The sequence below is a fragment of the Monodon monoceros genome, unplaced genomic scaffold (genome assembly GCF_005190385.1).
Source record: "Monodon monoceros isolate NGI ecotype Baffin Bay Population unplaced genomic scaffold, NGI_Narwhal_1 Super_Scaffold_7, whole genome shotgun sequence".
NCBI lineage: Eukaryota > Metazoa > Chordata > Mammalia > Artiodactyla > Monodontidae > Monodon > Monodon monoceros.
Genome location: NW_021703784.1, coordinates 70,170,195 through 70,189,972, shown reverse-complemented (window position 1 = coordinate 70,189,972; position 19,778 = coordinate 70,170,195). Strand labels below are relative to the sequence as shown.

Sequence of the window (19,778 nt, the reverse complement as noted above, 5' to 3'; positions counted from 1 at the left end):
GCATAGTGGTTATAAATACATCTGTCATATTGCTACACTTTTAGGCAGTTTCTATTTAACACACAAGAAGTAATGGCTTCATTTTGTCATGTGGGAAAACTTCATTTTGCCTTAAAATATATTTAGTAAGCTGACAAAAAAAATATGTGAAAGCTCTCATCAGTAATGTTGCTTCTTAATTAGTAGTTAGTTGTGGAATAGGCTTTGAAAACATGATTTGAACAATGGGCTTATCATCCTAATCCAAGGGAAACCTCAAGTTGACATTCATCTGACTTAGTCACAAATTCGTTTGTGTTTTCTGAGTCCTGCTGCTTTAATTAAACTGTTATTTAATATAATACTTAATTTAGCTGTTTCTAAAATTAACATTTTTAAAAAACAATTGCCTTTTCTTGTGTAATTACTCCACTTTCTTTTAGGATCATAGTTCCTAATTTGATATTTTACAGTAGTTTGAGATTTGTCTATTTTTCCATCAGTCCTTTTTACTAGATCTTTTCTATATAAATTATTTTCAGAAAGGCTTAAGTCCCCCTTCAGAGAGGTTGAAAGACCCTCCAGGGCCCAGTATCATGGTAACAGCATGTCTGTGTCATTTGAGCCATGTAGACCAGGATAAACTAGCTCAGGGGTCCCCAGCCGCCGGGCCGAGGACCACTACCGGTCTGTGGCCTGTTAGGAACCAGGCAAGAAGTGAGCGGTGGGCGAGCGGGTAAAACTTCATCTGCTGCTCCCCATCGCCTGAACCATAACCGCCTGAGCCATCCATCCAACCACCCCTCCACCGCCCCCCCCGCCCCCGGTCTGAGGAGAAATTGTCTTCCACGGAACCTGTCCCTGGTGCCAAAAAGGTTGGGGACTGCTGGACTAGCTCTTCCTCCATGTATTTATTTGATAGCCGGTATTTGGTTTTCTTTTCTATTAAAGTTTGATTGATTGCCATCTAAATTCTTCCCTTTCCATTTAAGATTCACGTATATCTTGGAGGTAGGTTCTACTTCAGCAAATAGTTAAATTGTATCCAGGGAGCTAGAAGATTTTAAAAGCTAACTGTTCAGAACCATATATGCTAACTTTTGCCATATTATATTTTCATTTCCTCCACACTCCATCTGAATGCACTCTTCCTTCTTAAGTGTAATTTGAAATGTTTGTAGATCTTTTGTTAGTAGAATGCTTCTATAAACATTGCCTTACAAGTTGTTTATTTTCTTGTCTGAATTTTCTGTTAGGGGCACATAATCTCAGAAATAGTACCAGTGAGTCAGAGGGCATGAATGGTTTTTATGGTACTTATTACGTATTGCTAGATTGCTCTTCAGAAGGGCAGAACTTTACACTGCGAATAACAGTGTAATTTACACTGCTAATAACAATGCACACATCAACCTGATTTTTGTCATTGCTAACAGTACTAAGTTTTATCAATTTTATTTGCTTTTGGTAAGTGTAGGAAGACCCCTTACAGTCATATTTCTTTAACTGTTGGAAGTCGGACTATCAGTATTTCTTTGTTTGTGAACTGTCTAGTTGGAAAGTTTTTTTCCGTTTTTCCCTTTAAATGTTAATATTTTGATACAAGGTACAATATTCGAATAGTGCAACAATATTCAACTAGTGCAGTAGTAGTCATAATAATGGCAGTAGTTGAAGTGGTGGTAGCAGCAGTAACTAACCCTTACTGAATGCTTACTAGATCCAGGCACTTGTCTAAACACTTGTTTCATTTTTTTTTTTAATTGATTGATTTTTTTGGCTGCATTGGGTCTTCGTTGGGCCTTTGTTGCTGCGAGCGGACTCTTCTCTAGTTGCAGTGAGCGGGGGCTACTCTTCATTGCAGTGCATGGGCTTCTCATTGCAGTGGCTTCTCTTGTTGCAGAGCATGGGCTCTAGGTGCATGGGCTTCAGTAGTTGTGGCACACGGGCTCAGTAGTTGTGGCTCACAGGCTCTAGAGCTCAGGCTCAGTAGTTGTGGCTCACAGGCTTAGTTGCTCCGCAGCATGTGGGATCTTCCTGGACCAGGGCTCGAGTTCCCTGCATTGGCAGGCGGATTCTTAACCACTGCGCCACCAGGGAAGTCCCACTTGATTAATTTTTACGACAACCTTGTGGCTTAGGTACTATCGTTACTGTCATTTTACAAATGAAGAAACCAGGGCATAGGGAGGTTACCCAACTTGCCCAAAGTCACAGTATTAATAAAAGGAGCCAGGGTTTGAGGTTGGGCAATCTATTTACAGAGCCTGTATCCTAGATCCTTATTACCCAACGTGTGGCATTGGCATCATCTGAGATTTTATTGGAAATACATAATCTCAGGCCCTACTCCAGATCAAAGGAAGTAAATCTGCATTTTTACAAAATTCCTGGTAACCCATGTGCTTCACTGATCTATTAAATGGCGATCCCTTAAAGCTTGAGAAGCTCTGCTCTAAACCACTATGTAACACTGCCTTGTGGTTATTGATGGACATTTAGTTTGTTTCTAGTCTTTTGAATATCCTTATACATATTGTATCATTTTACACATGTACTAATAAACTTGTAGGATGATTTCTACAAATGAGGTTGATGGATTAAGGGAGTTGTGTTTTTATTTTTTTTTTATAAGGATTTTTTTTTTGATTCGGACCTTTTTTTTCCGTATTGAAATTTGTTACAACATTGCTTCTGTTTTTATGTTTTGGTTTTTTGGCCATGAGGCATGTGGGATCTTAGCTCCCCAACCAGGGGTCGAACCTGCACCCCCTGCACTGGAAGGCAAAGTCTTAACCACTGGACCACCAGGGAAGTCCCTGTGTTTTTAAACTTTGACAGAAATTGTCAAATTATCCCTCATATCAATTGTGCTAGTTCATTCTCATTCCCACAGTGTTTGAGAATACCTGTTTTCTCACACTACTGTTAAACTTTGGGATCTTTGCATGTCTGATAAATGAAAAATGGTAACTCATAGTTTTCTTTGCATTTCTCTTATGAGTGTGGTTAATGTTGATAAAATTAATAGGTACCATTTAGAGAGGACTGCTCTTTGCCAGCCCTGTGTCACATAATTAATCTTCATAACTCCAAGAAATAAGACCAAGTTCAGTGACTTGCTCAGTCTTGCAAAGTTAATAAGTAGCATGGCTGGATTGCTTCCTGTACACTTTCTGCCTCATAGTCTGGTAGATCCCTGGGTAGTCTTGCTCCTGCACCTTAAGATAGGAGAGATGCTCATATCCCTGGCTGCTTTGGAAAAAGGACTTCCACAAAGATAAATCGTCTCTTAGGAGTTTCCATCCTGTTGTTTATGGTCAGCCCACCATGGCACCTAGAAAGCTGTCTACAGGCATGTGAAGTATTTTCCATGAGATCTCTGGGGAGAGAACTGCATGATAATTGGGTTTTATTTTAGCTTTATGACTATTATCTTTTTTTCTTTTTAAGAGAAACTTGGCATTAATGTTGACATTGATGCTAAAATAGACCAAAAAATAGACCAAAAAAAATCACTCTAAGTTCTTTCAGAATGGAAATTATGACAAAACGAAAACATAAACGGAAGAACAATAGCAAACATATTGAGTGCACCATGTCATCTTATTACTCATTATCCCATCAAAAGAAACCTGCACTCTGTGACTTCTGAGTTAAGCCCTGTTAGAGCCCAGTTTTTAGTTAAGCCTAAAGGATCACATTATTCAAGTGCATAGTATTTTCTTGCTTTCATGTCCCTTTTATTGCTATTGTGCTACTTCCTTCATAAGAGAGCACATAGGCCTATGTATTCGTTCTCCCTTAGCTCTCACTTCTGAATGAATTTAAACTGAGTAACTGGCCATGTGCAGTGTAATGCTATTCTTTTTCTTATTGTACTGTACAGGGCATTGCAGACAGACTGGTCCTCTTAGACCTCTCAGAAGGGACTAAAGGAGTGATAATGGACCTTGACATATTCAACCTGCCTAATGTGGAGATCAGCAAAGGTCTGGTTATTCTGCTTAAAAGATTTGTGCCTTGTTTGCCCTTATATTTGAGTCCTAGAATTTTTTTGTAGACTTTATTTTTTAGAGCAGTTTTAGGTTCAGAGTATTATTGAGCAGAAGGTACAGAGATTTCCTGTATACCCCCTGCCCCCACACATGCACAGCCTCTGCATTGTCAGTATCCCCTACCTAAGTGGTATAATTGATAAACCTCCCTGGACACATCATTATCATCCAAAGTCCATAGTTTACATTAGGGTTCACTCTTGTCTTTGTATATTCTATAGGTGTGGACAAATCAAACATGTATCCACCATTATGGTATCAAACAGTTGTTTCACTGCCCTAAAAATTCTCTGTGCTCTGCCTAGAGTCCTAGAATTTTATTGCTGAAAGCATCTTAAAGATCACCTAGTCCAAGTCCCTCATTTTACATATTGGGAAACTGAGGTTCATATAAATTAAGGGACTTACCTAAAGTCATACAGATCGCAACTAATTAGGTTAATAAGAGTCAGATAAGCAAATAACATTCAAATTGGTTGCAAGGATTTATTTTCAGTCTCTGAATTATACCTTAGTATAAATTGTTTTCTCTGATTGCTTCCTTTTTCATAATATATTGGTTAAGAACACTGATTTTAGAGTTAGACATGGGGGTTTGCATACTAGCTCTGCCATTTGTCAGATTATATAATCTCTCAAAGTTCAGTTTTATCATCTGTAAAGTGGGAATTAATACATACCTCTTGGTATATAGCAAAGTGCTAAACCAAGATTAAAAAAAAATTCATTCACATTACTTTCACTAAAAATATATTGTTAAAATGAATTTTAATAAGAACGAAAGAGGGGTTTGTATCATTAATAAATAAAATTTAGAATGTTAAAAAAGTAATTTTTAAAATCTTTTTAATTCAAAAGATTTGCATATATTTAACAATGTACATAATATATTAGTACAGACGTATATATGTAGGTAAATACCAGATTTGGGGATGTGGGAATAAAGTTATTTTATTACCAGGGATGCATGATCAAAAAAAATTGGAAAGCCATTGAACTAGAGAATGTTTAGTCTCCAAAAACCAGGTTATAGCTAGAGTCAGGTTGTAATATGCTATAGTTGCTTAGCTTTCCTTTGCCTTTCCTTACTCAGGTCTCGTGTATTCTTTTTTTTTTTTTTTTAATAAATTTATTTATTTTATTTATTGGCTGTGTTGCGTCTTCATTGCTGCGCGCGGGGTTTCTCTAGTTGCAGGGAGTGGGGGCTACTCTTCGTTGTGGTGCGTTGTGGGCTTCTCATTGCAGTGGCTTCTCTTGTTGCAGAGCATGGGCTCTAGGCATGCTGGCTTCAGTAGTTGTGGCACGTGGGCTCAGTAGTTGTGGCTCACGGGCTCTAGAGCACAGGCTCAGTAGTTGTGGCGCACGGGCTTAGCTGCTCCACGGCATGTGGGATATTCCTGGACCAGGGCTCAAACCTGTGTCCCCTGCATTGGCAGGTGGATTCTTAACCATTGCGCCACCGGGGAATGTTAACCATATTTTTTAACCATATTCTTAACCATATTTTCCAAATAAAATATGGTTATTTTCTTAACCATATTTTCCAAATAAAATATCGAGACATGGTTTCACAAGGCTGAATGTACTAAGAACCGCAGTGGATCAAAAAATTGAAATTATACCTATAGGTTATAAAAATTGGGTGTAATAGTTCTAGCAAGCCTCTGGATCCCTGTAGGATACAATGGATTTATTTTCCTTCTCTGGAAAGAGTACAATAGTTCCTTTAATGGCCCTTTTGTAGGCCTTGTACAGAGGATCCTTTGGGGAGCTGGATAGTCTCTTGTGCCTCTCATTTCCAGGTACTGAAGTTCTTAAGGGACCTCTTCACTCTTCCAAATCACTCCAGGAGACTGTTTAGTACATGAACCCTAGAGGTTGTGAGGCCATTTAGGACCTGAGGAAATTGTTTCTTCCTATGTGTCTCATTAACCATCAATAACTATTGTTTCAGATAATTGAAAGAATAGAATCCTTGGAGTAGATATATAGGATGTGGTACTTGCCACCAAGTAAGGAGTTTTGAATGAATGAGCACTATATTGGGGCAACTTTCATGTTCCCCTTGTTAATTTTGATTGCATATTCCTGATAATTACTATTACATGAGGTAATTTAAAATATAATATTAGCTAACATCTCAAATATGTTCTATGATATGGAGAAGTGTGTTAATAATTTTGGGAAAGTAAGCTCATTTGGAAATTTTAGTAATGCCCCATCATGACAGGCGTTGATGATCATCCTAGAGTTGTACTTTTCTCCATTTGGATTTTTTAAATAGCTACTAACATACTTCGGGGAGGGCTGTGCATAGGTATATATGAGCCTGCAAACATGCATACTATACATACATAAACAAACAGTGTGCATAGACTAAATCTGGAGAAATACTGAGGAACTGTTAAGAGTAGTTGCTTCAGGAGTCAGATTGGGGAAACTGGTTCTGCACTTGTTTTTTGCACTTAATATTTTTATCCCTTTTTTTATTGTGTTAAAATACATATAGCATAAATTTACCGTTAGTGACATTCAGTATGTTCACAATGTTGTGCAACTGTCACGAATATCTAGTTCCAGAACATTTTCCTCACCCCAAACGGAAACCCTCTACACATGAAGCAATCACTCCCCATTTTCCCTTTTCCCCAGGCCCTGGCAACCACTGATCTACTCTGGATTTGCTTCTTCTGGATGTTTCATATACATGGAATTACACAATATGTGGCCTTTTGTGTCTGGCTTCTTTCACTTAGTATAATGTTTGCAAGGTTCATCTATATTGTAGCATTTATCACTCCTTTTTATGGTTGAATAATATTCTATGGTCTGGATATGCCACATTTTATTTATCCACTTATCAGTTGATGTACATTTGGGTTGCATCTTTTTGTTATTGTCAGTAGTGCTGCTGTGAACATTTTTGTACAAGTTTTTGTTTGAACACCTCTTTTCAATTCTTTTTGGTATGTACCCAGAAATGGAATTGCTAGGTCATATCGCAATTCTGTGTTTAAGTTATTGATTAATTTATAGTATCATTTTGAAGATCATTATTAATAGCACATAGAGGTCTAAATAGCTCTATATCTTTGAACAGCTTTATAATAATATTCCGTCATATGGATGTCTGTCTCCTATTGGTAGACATTTAGTTTTTTTGTGTTTTTCTGTGATTACAAATAATGCTGCAGAGAACATTGTAATGTAATAAAAATCTTTGTGTATTTCTCTACCTAGTAGGATAAAGTAGAATTACTGGGTCAAAGGTGTTTTTAAAATGTATATTATTAAGCTGTACTAATTTATACTCTCACCAGCAGTATATGAGGGTTCCTGTTTCCTTTCTGCTGATTACTTTTATTTTATATTAAACATAGCTAATAGAATAATTATCCTGTGATTATTTTGATCATGTCATTTCCTGGCTGAAGACACTACTATGTTGGTCCCTTATCCTTAATAATAATAATAGATGCCATTTTTTTTCAGGGAATCCAATAATACAAGCTAGATAGTTTACATATATTCCATTACTTCTCTTACTTTATTTTATAGATGGCTGAGAGAGATTGTGGCTTTGGTCACACAGTTAGTAAGCAGGAGTTTCAAACATGTTTGTTACCAATTTCTTATGATTCACTCCAGAAATAGTCTCTGCATATACAAGCATAGATATTTGGGTGTATGAGTATGTGTATGTGTGTGCCTCAAGAAAAAAGTGTTCAATAGTTGCAAATTAAAAAATAAGTTGTTGTTGGGAGTTCCCTGGCTGCCCAGTAGTTAGGGCTCCAGGCTTCCACTGCAGGGAGCATGGGTTGGATCCCTGGTCAGGGAACTAGGATCTCACATGCTGCGTGGCATGGCCAAAAACAAACAAAAAGAGCTGTTTTTGACATATGGAGCAAAGTAAAATTTTCTCAATAGCCAGTGGTTCTTAAAACATGGGTTATGGATTGATCCCTTGTGTGAGAATCACCTGAGGTGCTTTTTAAACTTACAGAAGCCTGTGTCCACCCCAGGCCTATGGAGAGATTAAAAGGCTTTAGAGTAGGAAGGCTTTCTTGCACTTCTGAAATCATATTAGACAGCTGCTACTCTGTTTACTTATAAGTCAACCTTGAGGGTGAGGGCATTTCATCATTCAAAGTACAGGAAGCTAAAGAAGGAAAAGAAAGGAAATGTGATCCTGGCAAGATAGGTTGGGGCCAAACTGTAGGGTCATAAATTCAACTGTTCACTGGTATTTAATACGGTAGTATGGACAAGCTACCTAATCCTTCCAGATATCCATTTCCTCAACTTTATGAGGGTATAGGACTAAGTTCCTAAATATAGCATAGTGTTGAACAGCACTCTGAAGCCAGTCTGCCTGGGCTTGAATTCTGGCTCTGCTACTTACTAGCTCTATGACTTTGAGCAGGTTACTTAACTTCTCTGTGCCTCAGATTCCTCATCTGTAAAATGGGAATGATATCGCCCCACAGTGTGTTGTGGATTACATTAAATGAGTAAATACAGGTCAAGGTCTTAGAACAGTACCTGGCACATAGAAGTGGCATGGAAGTATTAACTGTATCCCTTTCAGTTCTAATGTCTTCCAATGCTGAGATTTTGACTCATTACCAGGTATCTATTCTGAACACTAGAACATAGGCATTATTTACTTAAGAGGACTCATGAAGAATCATAATTAAGATGCAGGACTCCAGTTTTTGGCTGTACCCCCACAGCTGTGTCAGATTATGAATTAAAATTGGATAATGCATTTCCCAGTGGACACCTTACACAAGGGTTTCATTCTGCAACTTGTTTAGGAAAATGGCCTTATAGGCTTAATTAAGACTATAAACCCTGGAATCGACTCATTGTCTTGCTGAGATGCTAATAATCATTTACACATGTTGACTGAACTGATATCACCCTAGTTACTTTATTATTTTTCTGTTGTTTCTGATACTTATAATTCTGGCCACTGTTTTGGCATGTACTTCTGTAAAACACACTGTGTAATAGAGAGTAATGTAGTTGTAAAATAGCATAAGTATGCTTGAGGATCAGAGACATGAATTCTGGAGAACAGCTTTTCCTAAGTCATAACAGTTGCTTACATGTAAGCCCCATTAGAAGAACCTAAAACCAAGACACTGGGCTTCAATGTAAGGAAAAGTCAGTAAAAAAATGAGCCAAGATGTTTTATCTTGATTTAAAGATTTTCAAATAATTTTTTTCCTCTTTGGAGTAGAATCCTTAATAAATAAAACAGATACAAACAACACTATGCTGTGCCTGCCAGCTTTCTTTCTGCTTATTCCCATTCCTACATGGCCTCTTAGTCACTTTCAAGGAGGTCTAGGACTCCTAAACTCCCAGTTTAAAAATCAGTGATGAGAACAAACGTATGGATACCAAGGGGGAAGGGGGGGGGTGGGATGAGTTGGGAGATTGGGATTGACATATATACACTAATGATACTATGTATGAAATAGATAACTAATAAGAACCTACTGTATAGCACAGGGAACTCTGCTCAATGCTTTATGGTGACCTAAATAGGAAGGAAATCCAAAAAAGAGGGGATATAAGTATATGTATAGCTGATTCACTTTGTTGTACCGTAGAAACTAACACAACATGTAAAGCAGCTATACTCCAATAAAAATTTTAAAAAAAGATGCGGTATATATAAAAAATGGAATATTACTCAGCCATAAAAAGAATGAAATAATGCCATTTGCAGCAACATGGATGGACCTAGAGCTTAAAAAAAAAAAATCAGTGATGTAATTGATTATAGGTGCATTCTGCCTATAGCATATTATTTATTTTTTCTAAGAAAATTGTGAATTACATAGAAACCTAATTCCCTGTTTGTGGAGTCTGGATTCTGTAATTTATTTTATCTTTTTTGCTCTTTCCTCCCCGGGATACACTCTTGCTTTTAATCCTCTTTCTGGAGGCAAACCTCAGCACTTTGTATCCTTCCTATGGACACAGGATTGATCTAGAGGCAATTGTGCTAAAAGCTGTCTAATTGTAGAAAAGAAGAACCTGATTATCATGAACAAGAACTTGGTTAAAACCTTTATCTTGAGCTCAGACTGTTTCTTTTTATTCATTAGATTTGTCTGCCTCTACTCATTCCAAGGTGGTGATCTTCACAGTCAACTCTCTGGGTAGTTCTCAGTCCTACCTCGACGTGGTACAGAGAAATGTGGATATGTTCAGAGCCTTTGTTGCAGCTCTGGGACATTATAGTCCACATGGCATCCTGCTCGTTGCATCTCAACCAGGTACAAGACTTTATTTTAAATAAATTTGGTGGTCCAGTGTATCAGTAGAATTGCCATTTCTGATAAAAGTCATAAAACAAGGTTATAAAGGGACAGCCAGAGCATTCAGTTAAATTGCTCTTATGATGAACAATGCAGTATTTTCCATATCCTGTCAACCAGTTACTTCTTCTGACTGTCATTAACTACAAGGTTACAACTTACAATTTTTTTGTATAATATTACTATTAATATGTTCCAGGTCGTTATCCATGCCTTTCTCAGTGAGAAAATGGTTAAACACCCAAGAGAAAGATGCAGTAGCTTATAGGAAGGATCCTTTGTTAACTCTGAAGTGTCATAAAATGTTAGTGAGCACACCAGAGTGCATTTTTAACATTTTGTATTTTAAATTGTTTCTCAAATTATTTGAGAAAATTTTTTCAAAGAATTAGGTGGTACTGGACTCAAATTGGTGAACAGATTTTTTTTAATGTTCTCAATATAGGAGTATGATATGAATTTCACTTGTTCTCCTATAGCAGTTGATTGAGGGATGTTGGTTTAATTCCTGACATCCTTTTGTCACATAAGAAAAAAATAGTTGTATTTTTGTTGATAATGCTGTATAGCATGGTGGTGGTATATGAATCAGTATTTTAATTTAAAGATAGAAATTCAGCTTAAGCTAGATATAAAAGAGAACTTGATCAATGAAAAAAATTTTCTGATTTTCTGTACCCAGTTTTCATCTTTCTCACTTAACTGCTCTAGGAAATTATCTGTTTTCCTCTCTTAAAAATTTATATTTAACAGCAAAGTTATGTAAGATCATGCTGAAACCTGGTTAGTTGTTTTTAATTATTAATTAAAATTAAAATATATTAAATTATATTATATATAATAAATATATATATTATATATAATATATAATATATTAAATTAAATATTTAACTTAATATTATATATTAAATTATATTATATTATATATAATTATATATAATTATATTATATATAATTATAATATATTAAATTATATTAAATATATAATAAATTTTAAGCTATGTTATGCTTCATAGTGCATTTAGGACCTAAGAAGAGTATATACAAGTTTTAATATACTTATTAAAATAATAAATATTTTGTTTAGGAACTAGAAGTACATTTTTTAAAATATTTATATTTTCACCTTGTATGTAATATTTAGTGGAAATCATGACCTATGTGACGTGGAAACTGAGTGCATTTCCTGCAAATCGAGTGATTGGAATTGGTTGCAATCTGGATTCACAGAGATTACAATATATTATTACAAATGTTTTGAAGGCACAGACTTCAGGAAGAGAAGTATGGGTTATTGGTGAGCAGGGAGAAGACAAAGGTAAGAAATACATGTTTATTAGTTATGTATATTGATAACCTACATCACCAGAGGCCATGATATGCACAGTTCTGGGGACTCCAGAATTGTGGCGCTTAATTGGCTTTCTTTCCACATTTGAGTGCCTTTTGTGTGACAGGCCCTGTATTGTGAATATACTTTGCAAACATGTCATTTTGATTGTATTTACTTTTCTGTAAGTAAAAGGCAAGACCCCCTTAGGTTATATATTTTTATTTATCTTTTTATATTTTGTATTTGAATTTCAGCATCCAGGATCAATTTAAAAGTTTAATTTTCTGGAGAGCAACATTTACATAAACACTAAAGCATATACAGAACTCTTTCCTTTACTCTCCCATCCTACAATCTTGCTTACCTTTCCCTAAGTTCAGACTTTCTCCCTAGGTACATACCTCCTGTCTGTTTCTCACCTTTTTTAAACAGAATTTTCATTCTTTATTTATCCTTATGGCCTTTTTTTTTTTTTACCAGCTACTTGCTCTCTGCTCTGTCCCTACCACAGAAAGCATTCATAAAATACAGTCCCCCTGGGCTTCCCTGGTGGCACAGTGGTTGAGAGTCCGCCTGCTGATGCAGGGGACACGGGTTCGTGCCCCGGTCCGGGAAGATCCCACATGCTGCGGAGTGGCTAGGCCCGTGAGCCATGGCCGCTGAGCCTGCGCTTCCGGAGCCTGTGCTCCGCAACGGCAGAGGCCACAGCAGTGAGAGGCCCGCGTACTGCAATAAAAAAAAATAAATAAAAAAATACAGTCCCCTGGATTTGAAAGCCCCTTTTCCTATCCCAAATGAATGCTTTCCCTATTTGATTCAAGAATCTCTTTTTTCTTTATTTTTCCCTCATGCTATAAAGTCAGGTTGGTTAGGTGATAAAAGTGCTTTATCCTAAGTTTGTTCATTTTTATTCATTTAAACAAGTATATGAGTGTCTACTCTTCTTACTACTATATAAGATGTTAGTGTGATACAAAAGAGGCACAGAGCACAGTCTCTTCCTTCATCATACTTAAAAATTATTTTAGAGCAACAAGAAAAATATTTACAAGATGTTTTGGCTAGCAATGAAAGTATTGGATACTATTTGATTAAGTGCCAAAATGAATATATTTTAGATTTACAGTGCTTAGACACTTATGAGTGAGCATTTAACATGGGTTGAAATGACTGGAGAAAATTCTGTGTAGGCCATCATTGAACTGTACTTTGGAAGAATGAATAGGATTTGAATAAATAGCAAAGAATGGGACAGACATTCCAGGAATGGGAAAACAGGCAAAGGCACACACTTAAGTATGGCATGGTCATGGGATAAAAATATCTAGACTGGTTGTTGCAGAGTTTCAACCAGATAAACTTGGTTGCTGTCACATTTTGGAGATCCTTGAATACCTGATAAAGAGTTGGAAAGTGATTCTCAGGCAGAGGGGAACTATTAAAGGTATTTGAGCATGCAGGTAATATGCTAAAAATGTAATTTGGGGAAAATTAATCATTGCTTCCTCATTTAGAGTATATTACTATTACTCTATTCAGCCTGTAGGTGCTGTAGGGTAGAGCACAATGTAGAAAAGAACTTCTCTGCCTGTGAGGAAGTGATTTAACTGAAGAACTGGAGGAAGATTTTAAATCTGTATAAATCTGCACTGGCCACCTAGAAAGTTCAGTGCTAGAAAGAGTCAGGCTATAGAATAAACCTTGACAAAACCTGATAGTGTGATTCAAGCAGAAATAGCTTTTCAGGCTCAGAATGCTTCCTGACACTAAACACTAATCAATAGAACCAGGAGAGGGGAGCAAATAAGAACTTGGAGCAGATGTATTAGAGTAACAAATGTCTAGGGATTCAAACAAGCTCAAGACCCCCAAGTTTACTCACTACTACCATTTGAATTCTGGTCCATGTTGATCTCCTGCTTGCCTGATTATTGCAGATCTCCCAGTTAATGTGCTCTTTTCCCTCTAGTCTACCCTGTAAATGATGCCAAATTTTTTTTTAATCTTTTTAATTTTTCATAGTTTATTCCTTATATTGATAGGTTAAGAAAGTAAAATTTTCCTAAGTACTGATTCATAGATAATGTTTATAAGCAGCACACAAAACATTCAGTTTCACAAACAGTAATATCCAATGATCCCCTTAAATGCAATTTTAAATCCTTACTTTAAGCTAAGTGCAAGAATAATACAATAAGCTAAATACACACAAAACCTGTATATGCTGAACTACAAAAGTGGTTTCTATAGCCACACGTGGTCTTAGTCAAGTACACATTTCCACAATGAACAAGTACTAACAAATATGTTAATAAAACACTACCCCAAATGCTTATCCTACCATCAGCTTTTTCAGCAATGCCATTCCTGCTACTGAAAACACTTATATTTAGAAGCTTTAATTTGACCTGAGGAAATGAGTTCTCTTAAAACCTGACAAACAGTATAAGCCCCAAAGATTTGTTTTTTTTGCGGTACGTGGGCCTCTCACTGCTGTGGCCTCTCCCGTCGCGGAGCACAGGCTCCGGACGCGCAGGCCCAGCAGCCATGGCCCACAGGCCCAGCCGCTCCGCGGCACGCGGGATCCTCCCGGACCGGGGCACGAACCCGCGTCCCCCGCATTGGCAGGCGGACCCCCAACCACTGCGCCACCAGGGAAGCCCAGCCCCAAAGGTTTTAAATCAAATAGGTCTTCCAACACAGAAGCATTCATAGGAAACTTTTAGTTTCTCAAAAAATAAAAAATTAAAATCAAAAAAATCACTTGTAATCTAAAGAAAAGAGTATTAAAACAAATTATCTTAAGACAAACACTCTTAAAAAAGGCTGTATTTTCTATCATTTTCTCCTTAAAAGAAACACAAACCAGTTCACTATCTTTTAATAACTTAGACTACTGTAATCTATAAACTTTAGAAACATGAAACACATGTCTTAGCTATCAAAGGTACCATTTAGATTTCACATATTAAACAGCCACAGTACGGCCTACAGTGGCACAAAATCAGAAGGAACTGAATGGTGTGCAAGGTACTTTGACTTACATGTGGTCATTAAAATCCAGTAAGTAATTCAAAGTATAGTAATATAACGGCAGGCAATTAAAGGCTCAAATATCACTCTAAAATTGAAGACATGAATAAAGACTGAAAACGTTGTGGTTCTCTATCTTTCATTCACATGGCTAGATATCAGAACCTTACTGTGGAAAATATAGTTATTAAATATGGTTTCCCCAGAAAATAATGAAGCTTCAGAAAGTACAAAAGGTGTCAAGATCCATAGTTTGCTTCATCAAATGCTTTTCTAGCTAGTTTCAATTCTTCATTCATAGTAAGCAAGTCTTTAACCCTAGCAAATTTTCTTGGCTCCTTTCGAATCAAGAAGACGATATCTTCAACTTGTACCCGACCTTGTCTTCCAATTGACATCGCCTTGTGAGTCATTTCAGTGATGAACTCTATGACAAGGTCTTCAAGAATATCTACTGACTCGGTATAAGGATTCTGGTCATCCCCAAACCCATACATCATACACCGTACTGGTGGCGCAGTGGTTGGGAGTCCGCCCGCCGATGCAGGGGACACGGGCCCGTTCCCCGGTCCGGGAAGACTCCACATGCCGCGGAGCAGCTGGGCCTGCGAGCCACGGCTGCTGAGCCCGCGCGTCTGGAGCCTGCGCTCCACAACGGGAGAGGCCACAACAGTGAGAGGCATTCTTTAGAAAAAAGTCTCTTTCTTTTACCCTGTCCACCTTCTGCACCTCCTCCAGTTTCTTCATTTTCTTCCTCAAACGTGGGGTCTTCTTCTTCATCTGCCATCCCAGCAGCCAGCCACCTCCAGGGCGCCAAATGATGCCAAATTAATAATGATATTAGCTAAAACTTACAGTATTTGCAGTATGTTGCACATATTAATTCAATGTTCCTAAGTCACGTTCCTCTTTTCAAAAACTTTCACAGGCTTCCTCTGACCAAATTATTAAATTCTTTTGCTTGCCATTCAAGGAGTCCCAAAATGCAGTCTTAATCTTCCTCCCCAATTACAATTATGGAGAGAGTCATGATATTAGAGAGCTGGAAGCGACCCAAGGGATCGTCAATTACAGTTTGTTGTAGGGAGCCAGCAGTGGATGCAGGGATGGTAAGAGTGACCTCCCCAGGAGGCTGTAGCTTTTCAGGTCAAAGCGGGGCTAAAACCCAGGTCTTGTGCATCTCGGCCCCACCCCACAGCTTTGCTTCAGCCACAGGGACCTTTGCCCATTGCATTTACCTTTCCCGTAATCCCTTCTCTTTCTCTCTCAGCATATTCAAATCTCATTCTTCAAGATCTAGGTCAAGTCTCCCTTACCTTACCCTTTGAAGCTTTTCCTGATCACATCATTGCACAGTGATTCCTTCATTCCTCTGAGCTAAAAGCTCTTGCTAGCTATGTGGTAATTAACCATATGTTGTCTCAAGATATTTATTCTTTTGTTAAACTGCTGTTTATTCTGATCCAATTTGAATTTTGTGTGTGTACCTTCTCCTTATTGAAAGAGTAAATTATTAAGCTGTTCTTTTAGTTGAAAAAGTCGTACTTTCATATTGTAAAAGGATTAAATAGTACAAAAAAATATGTAGTGAAAATAAGTCTCCCTTCTATGCCAGACACCCAGTCCCTCTCTCTAGAAGCCATGCAACCTTGCAGAAATGTTCTGTGTATGGACAAGCACATGTATGAAATATACATAATACATCATTCTCCGTCTTGCCCTTTTACTTATTGATATGACTTGGAAATGATTGCATAATAACATATATAGATCTTGCTCATTCTTTTAAACTACTGGATGTACCAAAATTTATTTAACCAGTCCCCCTAATAAGTTATAATTTTTGAATGAATAAGAACATTGTGAAGAGAAAATAAAGGATGGTGTGACTTGATAAATAAACCTAAGGTACTGTGCTGACTGCTGTTGGAGCTACATAAATGAATAAGAACCTGACCCTGTCTTTAGGCAGCTTGGAGTCTAATATAGGAAACGACTATAATAAAAGGCAGTGTTGACTTGCAATAAGAGAGGTCCAAGGGAAGTAAGACAAAAGCGCAAGGAAGGGAGCTCTCAAGTAGGAACTAGAAATGGAGAGATGTAGGTGCATGTGAATTGAGATCACTTAAATATAACATTATGTAATATTTGACACATATAAAAGAATATGTATAGCATATATGTATGTTTTAAAGCATCATAGTAGAACAGACATTCATGAATCCATACTCAATTAAGAACAATACAAATACCATTGAAGCTACCTATGTACTCCCCAACCCATCTCCCTATCTCCCTTCTAGGTACTGCTATCAGATCACTTTTTATCCTGTCTTCTACTTTGTTTCAGAGACAGTTCTATCCACCGATAATTACCTTGGTCTTGAAGCCAGAAATGGATTAGAGGCTCCCTCTGCTGGTTTCATGTATGGACACCAGTTGGTTGTATCTTTGCATAGGTGACACCACAGTAATAGCAAAATTAGAATTATTTTTTATTGAGTATTAAATGCTTTGCATATCTCATTTAAAATTTAAAAACACTCCATGAAGATGGTGGTAGTTTTCCAAATCAATATGTGAGGAAGCTTAAGATTCAATGAGGTTAACAATTTGTCCAAGGTTTACACATTTAGTAAGGGCAGAACTGCAATTTGAACCCTGGTCTGACTCCAAAGCTGTACTTTTTCTTGCTGTGACTTAATTAGATAATTTATCTTAAGCATTTAGTACAGTGCCTGGCACAGAGTAAACATTCAGTAAATGGTAGCTGTTACTACAATGATCAAGACAGCGAGATGGTGATGAATAGAAAATTGGCAAAGGGACATGGAAAACTACACTTTGAAATAATGCAGTATTAGGGTTTAGAAACAGAGTTATAAGAATAGCAGATATGTAAGTGAAATTATTTAAGTATTTCAGAGACAAATGACAGTTACAGCCTGGAGGAGGAATTACACGACATATAAGACCCTTTAGGATTTGTTTTGTGCTTCCTTCCTCAGCCTCATCTTCTGACAAGCATTTTATGCTAGTCAGATGATCAACTTGCAGCTTCCCGAAGGGTTCATGCACTCTCATGCCGCCTTGCCTTTGCACCTGATGCTTCCTTTCCCTGAACATTCATTAATTTGGCTAAGTCCTGCTTACCCTTCAAGACTGGGCTTGAGGGCTTCCCTGGTGGCACAGTGGTTAAGAATCTGCCTGCCAGTGCAGGGGACACGGGTTCGAGCCCTGGTCCAGGAAGATCCCACATGCCGCGGAGCAGCTAAGTCCATGCGCCACAACTGCTGTGCCTGCACTCTAGAGCCCATGAGCCACAGCTACTGAGCCCGCGTGCCCCAGCTACTGAAGCCCCCGTGCCTAGAGCCTGTGCTCTGCAACAAGGAAAGACACCGCAATGAGAAGCCGGTGCACTGCAACAAAGAGTAGCCTCTGCTCGCTGCAACTAGAGAAAGCCCGCGCATAACAACGGTGCAGCCAAAAATAAACAAATAAAAATAAATAAATAAATTTATTAAAAAGACTGGGCTTGAGTGCCACCTCTCCCAGGAAGCCTTCCCTAATTCTCCAGGTTAAGTAAGTTTATGCCTCTATTATAACCACTATCACACTGTGTTATAATTGCATATTTACTTGTCTCTTCACCCCAACAGACTGTAAACTCCTTGAGCTTGGAACAGCCTCAGTAAATATGTTTTGAAATTAATGAATGATCCTGATACCATCTTGTTGTATCCAAAGGTCATTCATACAATGCCCCACCAAATTAGTCAGTAGAACATGTGCTTTGGAGCTGCTATTTTTAGCTGTGATATTGAAATCATATGTAAACTGCAGATAACTCCTTCAAATGGTGTTTTAGAAACCCAAGGGCTGGACCTCAAAACAGAGTGTTAGATCATCTGCTTTGGGCATCAATCTTACCTAAAGGATAGGTGTTATATGTAATGGAAAAGAGAGATCACATGGTCATTTTTTATTAAAATTTTTGGGGTCAGGGGATTACTGATTTTAAGGAGTAGAACCAGAAAGATTAGGATTGATTAGATGCATTATTTGAAAGGGATTCTTAAACTAGGATAAATATACATTTAGGAAGTGTGAAGGGTTGGGCAGTAAATGAACAAAAAAATGAAATCAGTCCATCTAAACTTAACTGAAAATCCTAATGACTGTGTCAGAAGCAAATTTGAACGTAGTGAAGCTTTCTCCCTCTCTCCAAACATTGTTTTCTTATGGCTCTTATAAGTCCAAACTCAGAGGAAAGATAAAACGTGATTATGTGTGTAATATATAATGGCAGTAATACTCATAATTAAATTCCAGACTTCTTTGTGTCTTTTGTCTTTTCTTATACCTACCTTGCCCTTTTTATTTATCTTTCCAAGGTCTGTGAATGCTATGTTTCATTTAGCAGACATTTCTCTTCAATTTTCTCTATTTTGTGAATATACTAATAATGTGCCAAAATTTTTTTAGAAAATAATTCATGTATAGCCCTTCCATTCAAGTGAAACATTTTTTAAAACCCCTTAATTTGTCCACATGTATTTATATTTTTCATGTAACAATTTTTGGTTTTGCTTCTTTTTTAACTTAACATAAAAACTTCTAAAACTTTCCGATGTTTTTCAACTTAACTGTTGCAACTATGTTTTCCTCTTTGTTTAATATAATTATGGATTGTGGACTTCCCTGGTGGCACAGTGGTTAAGAATCTGGGGCTTCCCTGGTGGCGCAGTGGTTGAGAATCTGCCTGCCAATGCAAGGGACACGGGTTCGAGCCCTGGTCTGGGAAGATCCCACATGCCGCGGAGCATCTAGGCCCATGAGCCACAACTACTGAGCCTGCGCGTCTGGAGACTGTGCTCTGCAACAAGAGAGGCCAGGATAGTGAGAGGCCCGCGCACCGCGATGAAGAGTGGCGCCCGCTTGCCGCAACTAGAGAAAGCCCTCGCACAGAAACAAAGACCCAATACAGCCAAAAATAAATAAAGGGAGGGAGGGAGGGAGGGAGGGAGGGAGGGAGGGAGG

At 37.8% G+C, this 19,778-nt stretch overlaps 1 protein-coding gene across 2 annotated transcripts in view; it reads left to right on the top strand.

Annotated features, from left to right (window-relative positions):
- Positions 1-19,778, top strand: part of UEVLD (UEV and lactate/malate dehyrogenase domains) — a 46,406-nt gene that overhangs the window by 21,246 nt on the left and 5,382 nt on the right. Inside the window, exons 7-9 of one of the 2 annotated variants that reach the window (XM_029209265.1) lie at positions 3,869-3,971; positions 10,160-10,330; positions 11,517-11,690. In XM_029209265.1, coding sequence (XP_029065098.1) covers positions 3,869-3,971; positions 10,160-10,330; positions 11,517-11,690 — 448 coding nt within the window. Of the gene's footprint in view, positions 1-3,868; positions 3,972-10,159; positions 10,331-11,516; positions 11,691-19,778 lie in introns of those variants that run through there. The other variant, XM_029209266.1, reaches the window with a different exon arrangement.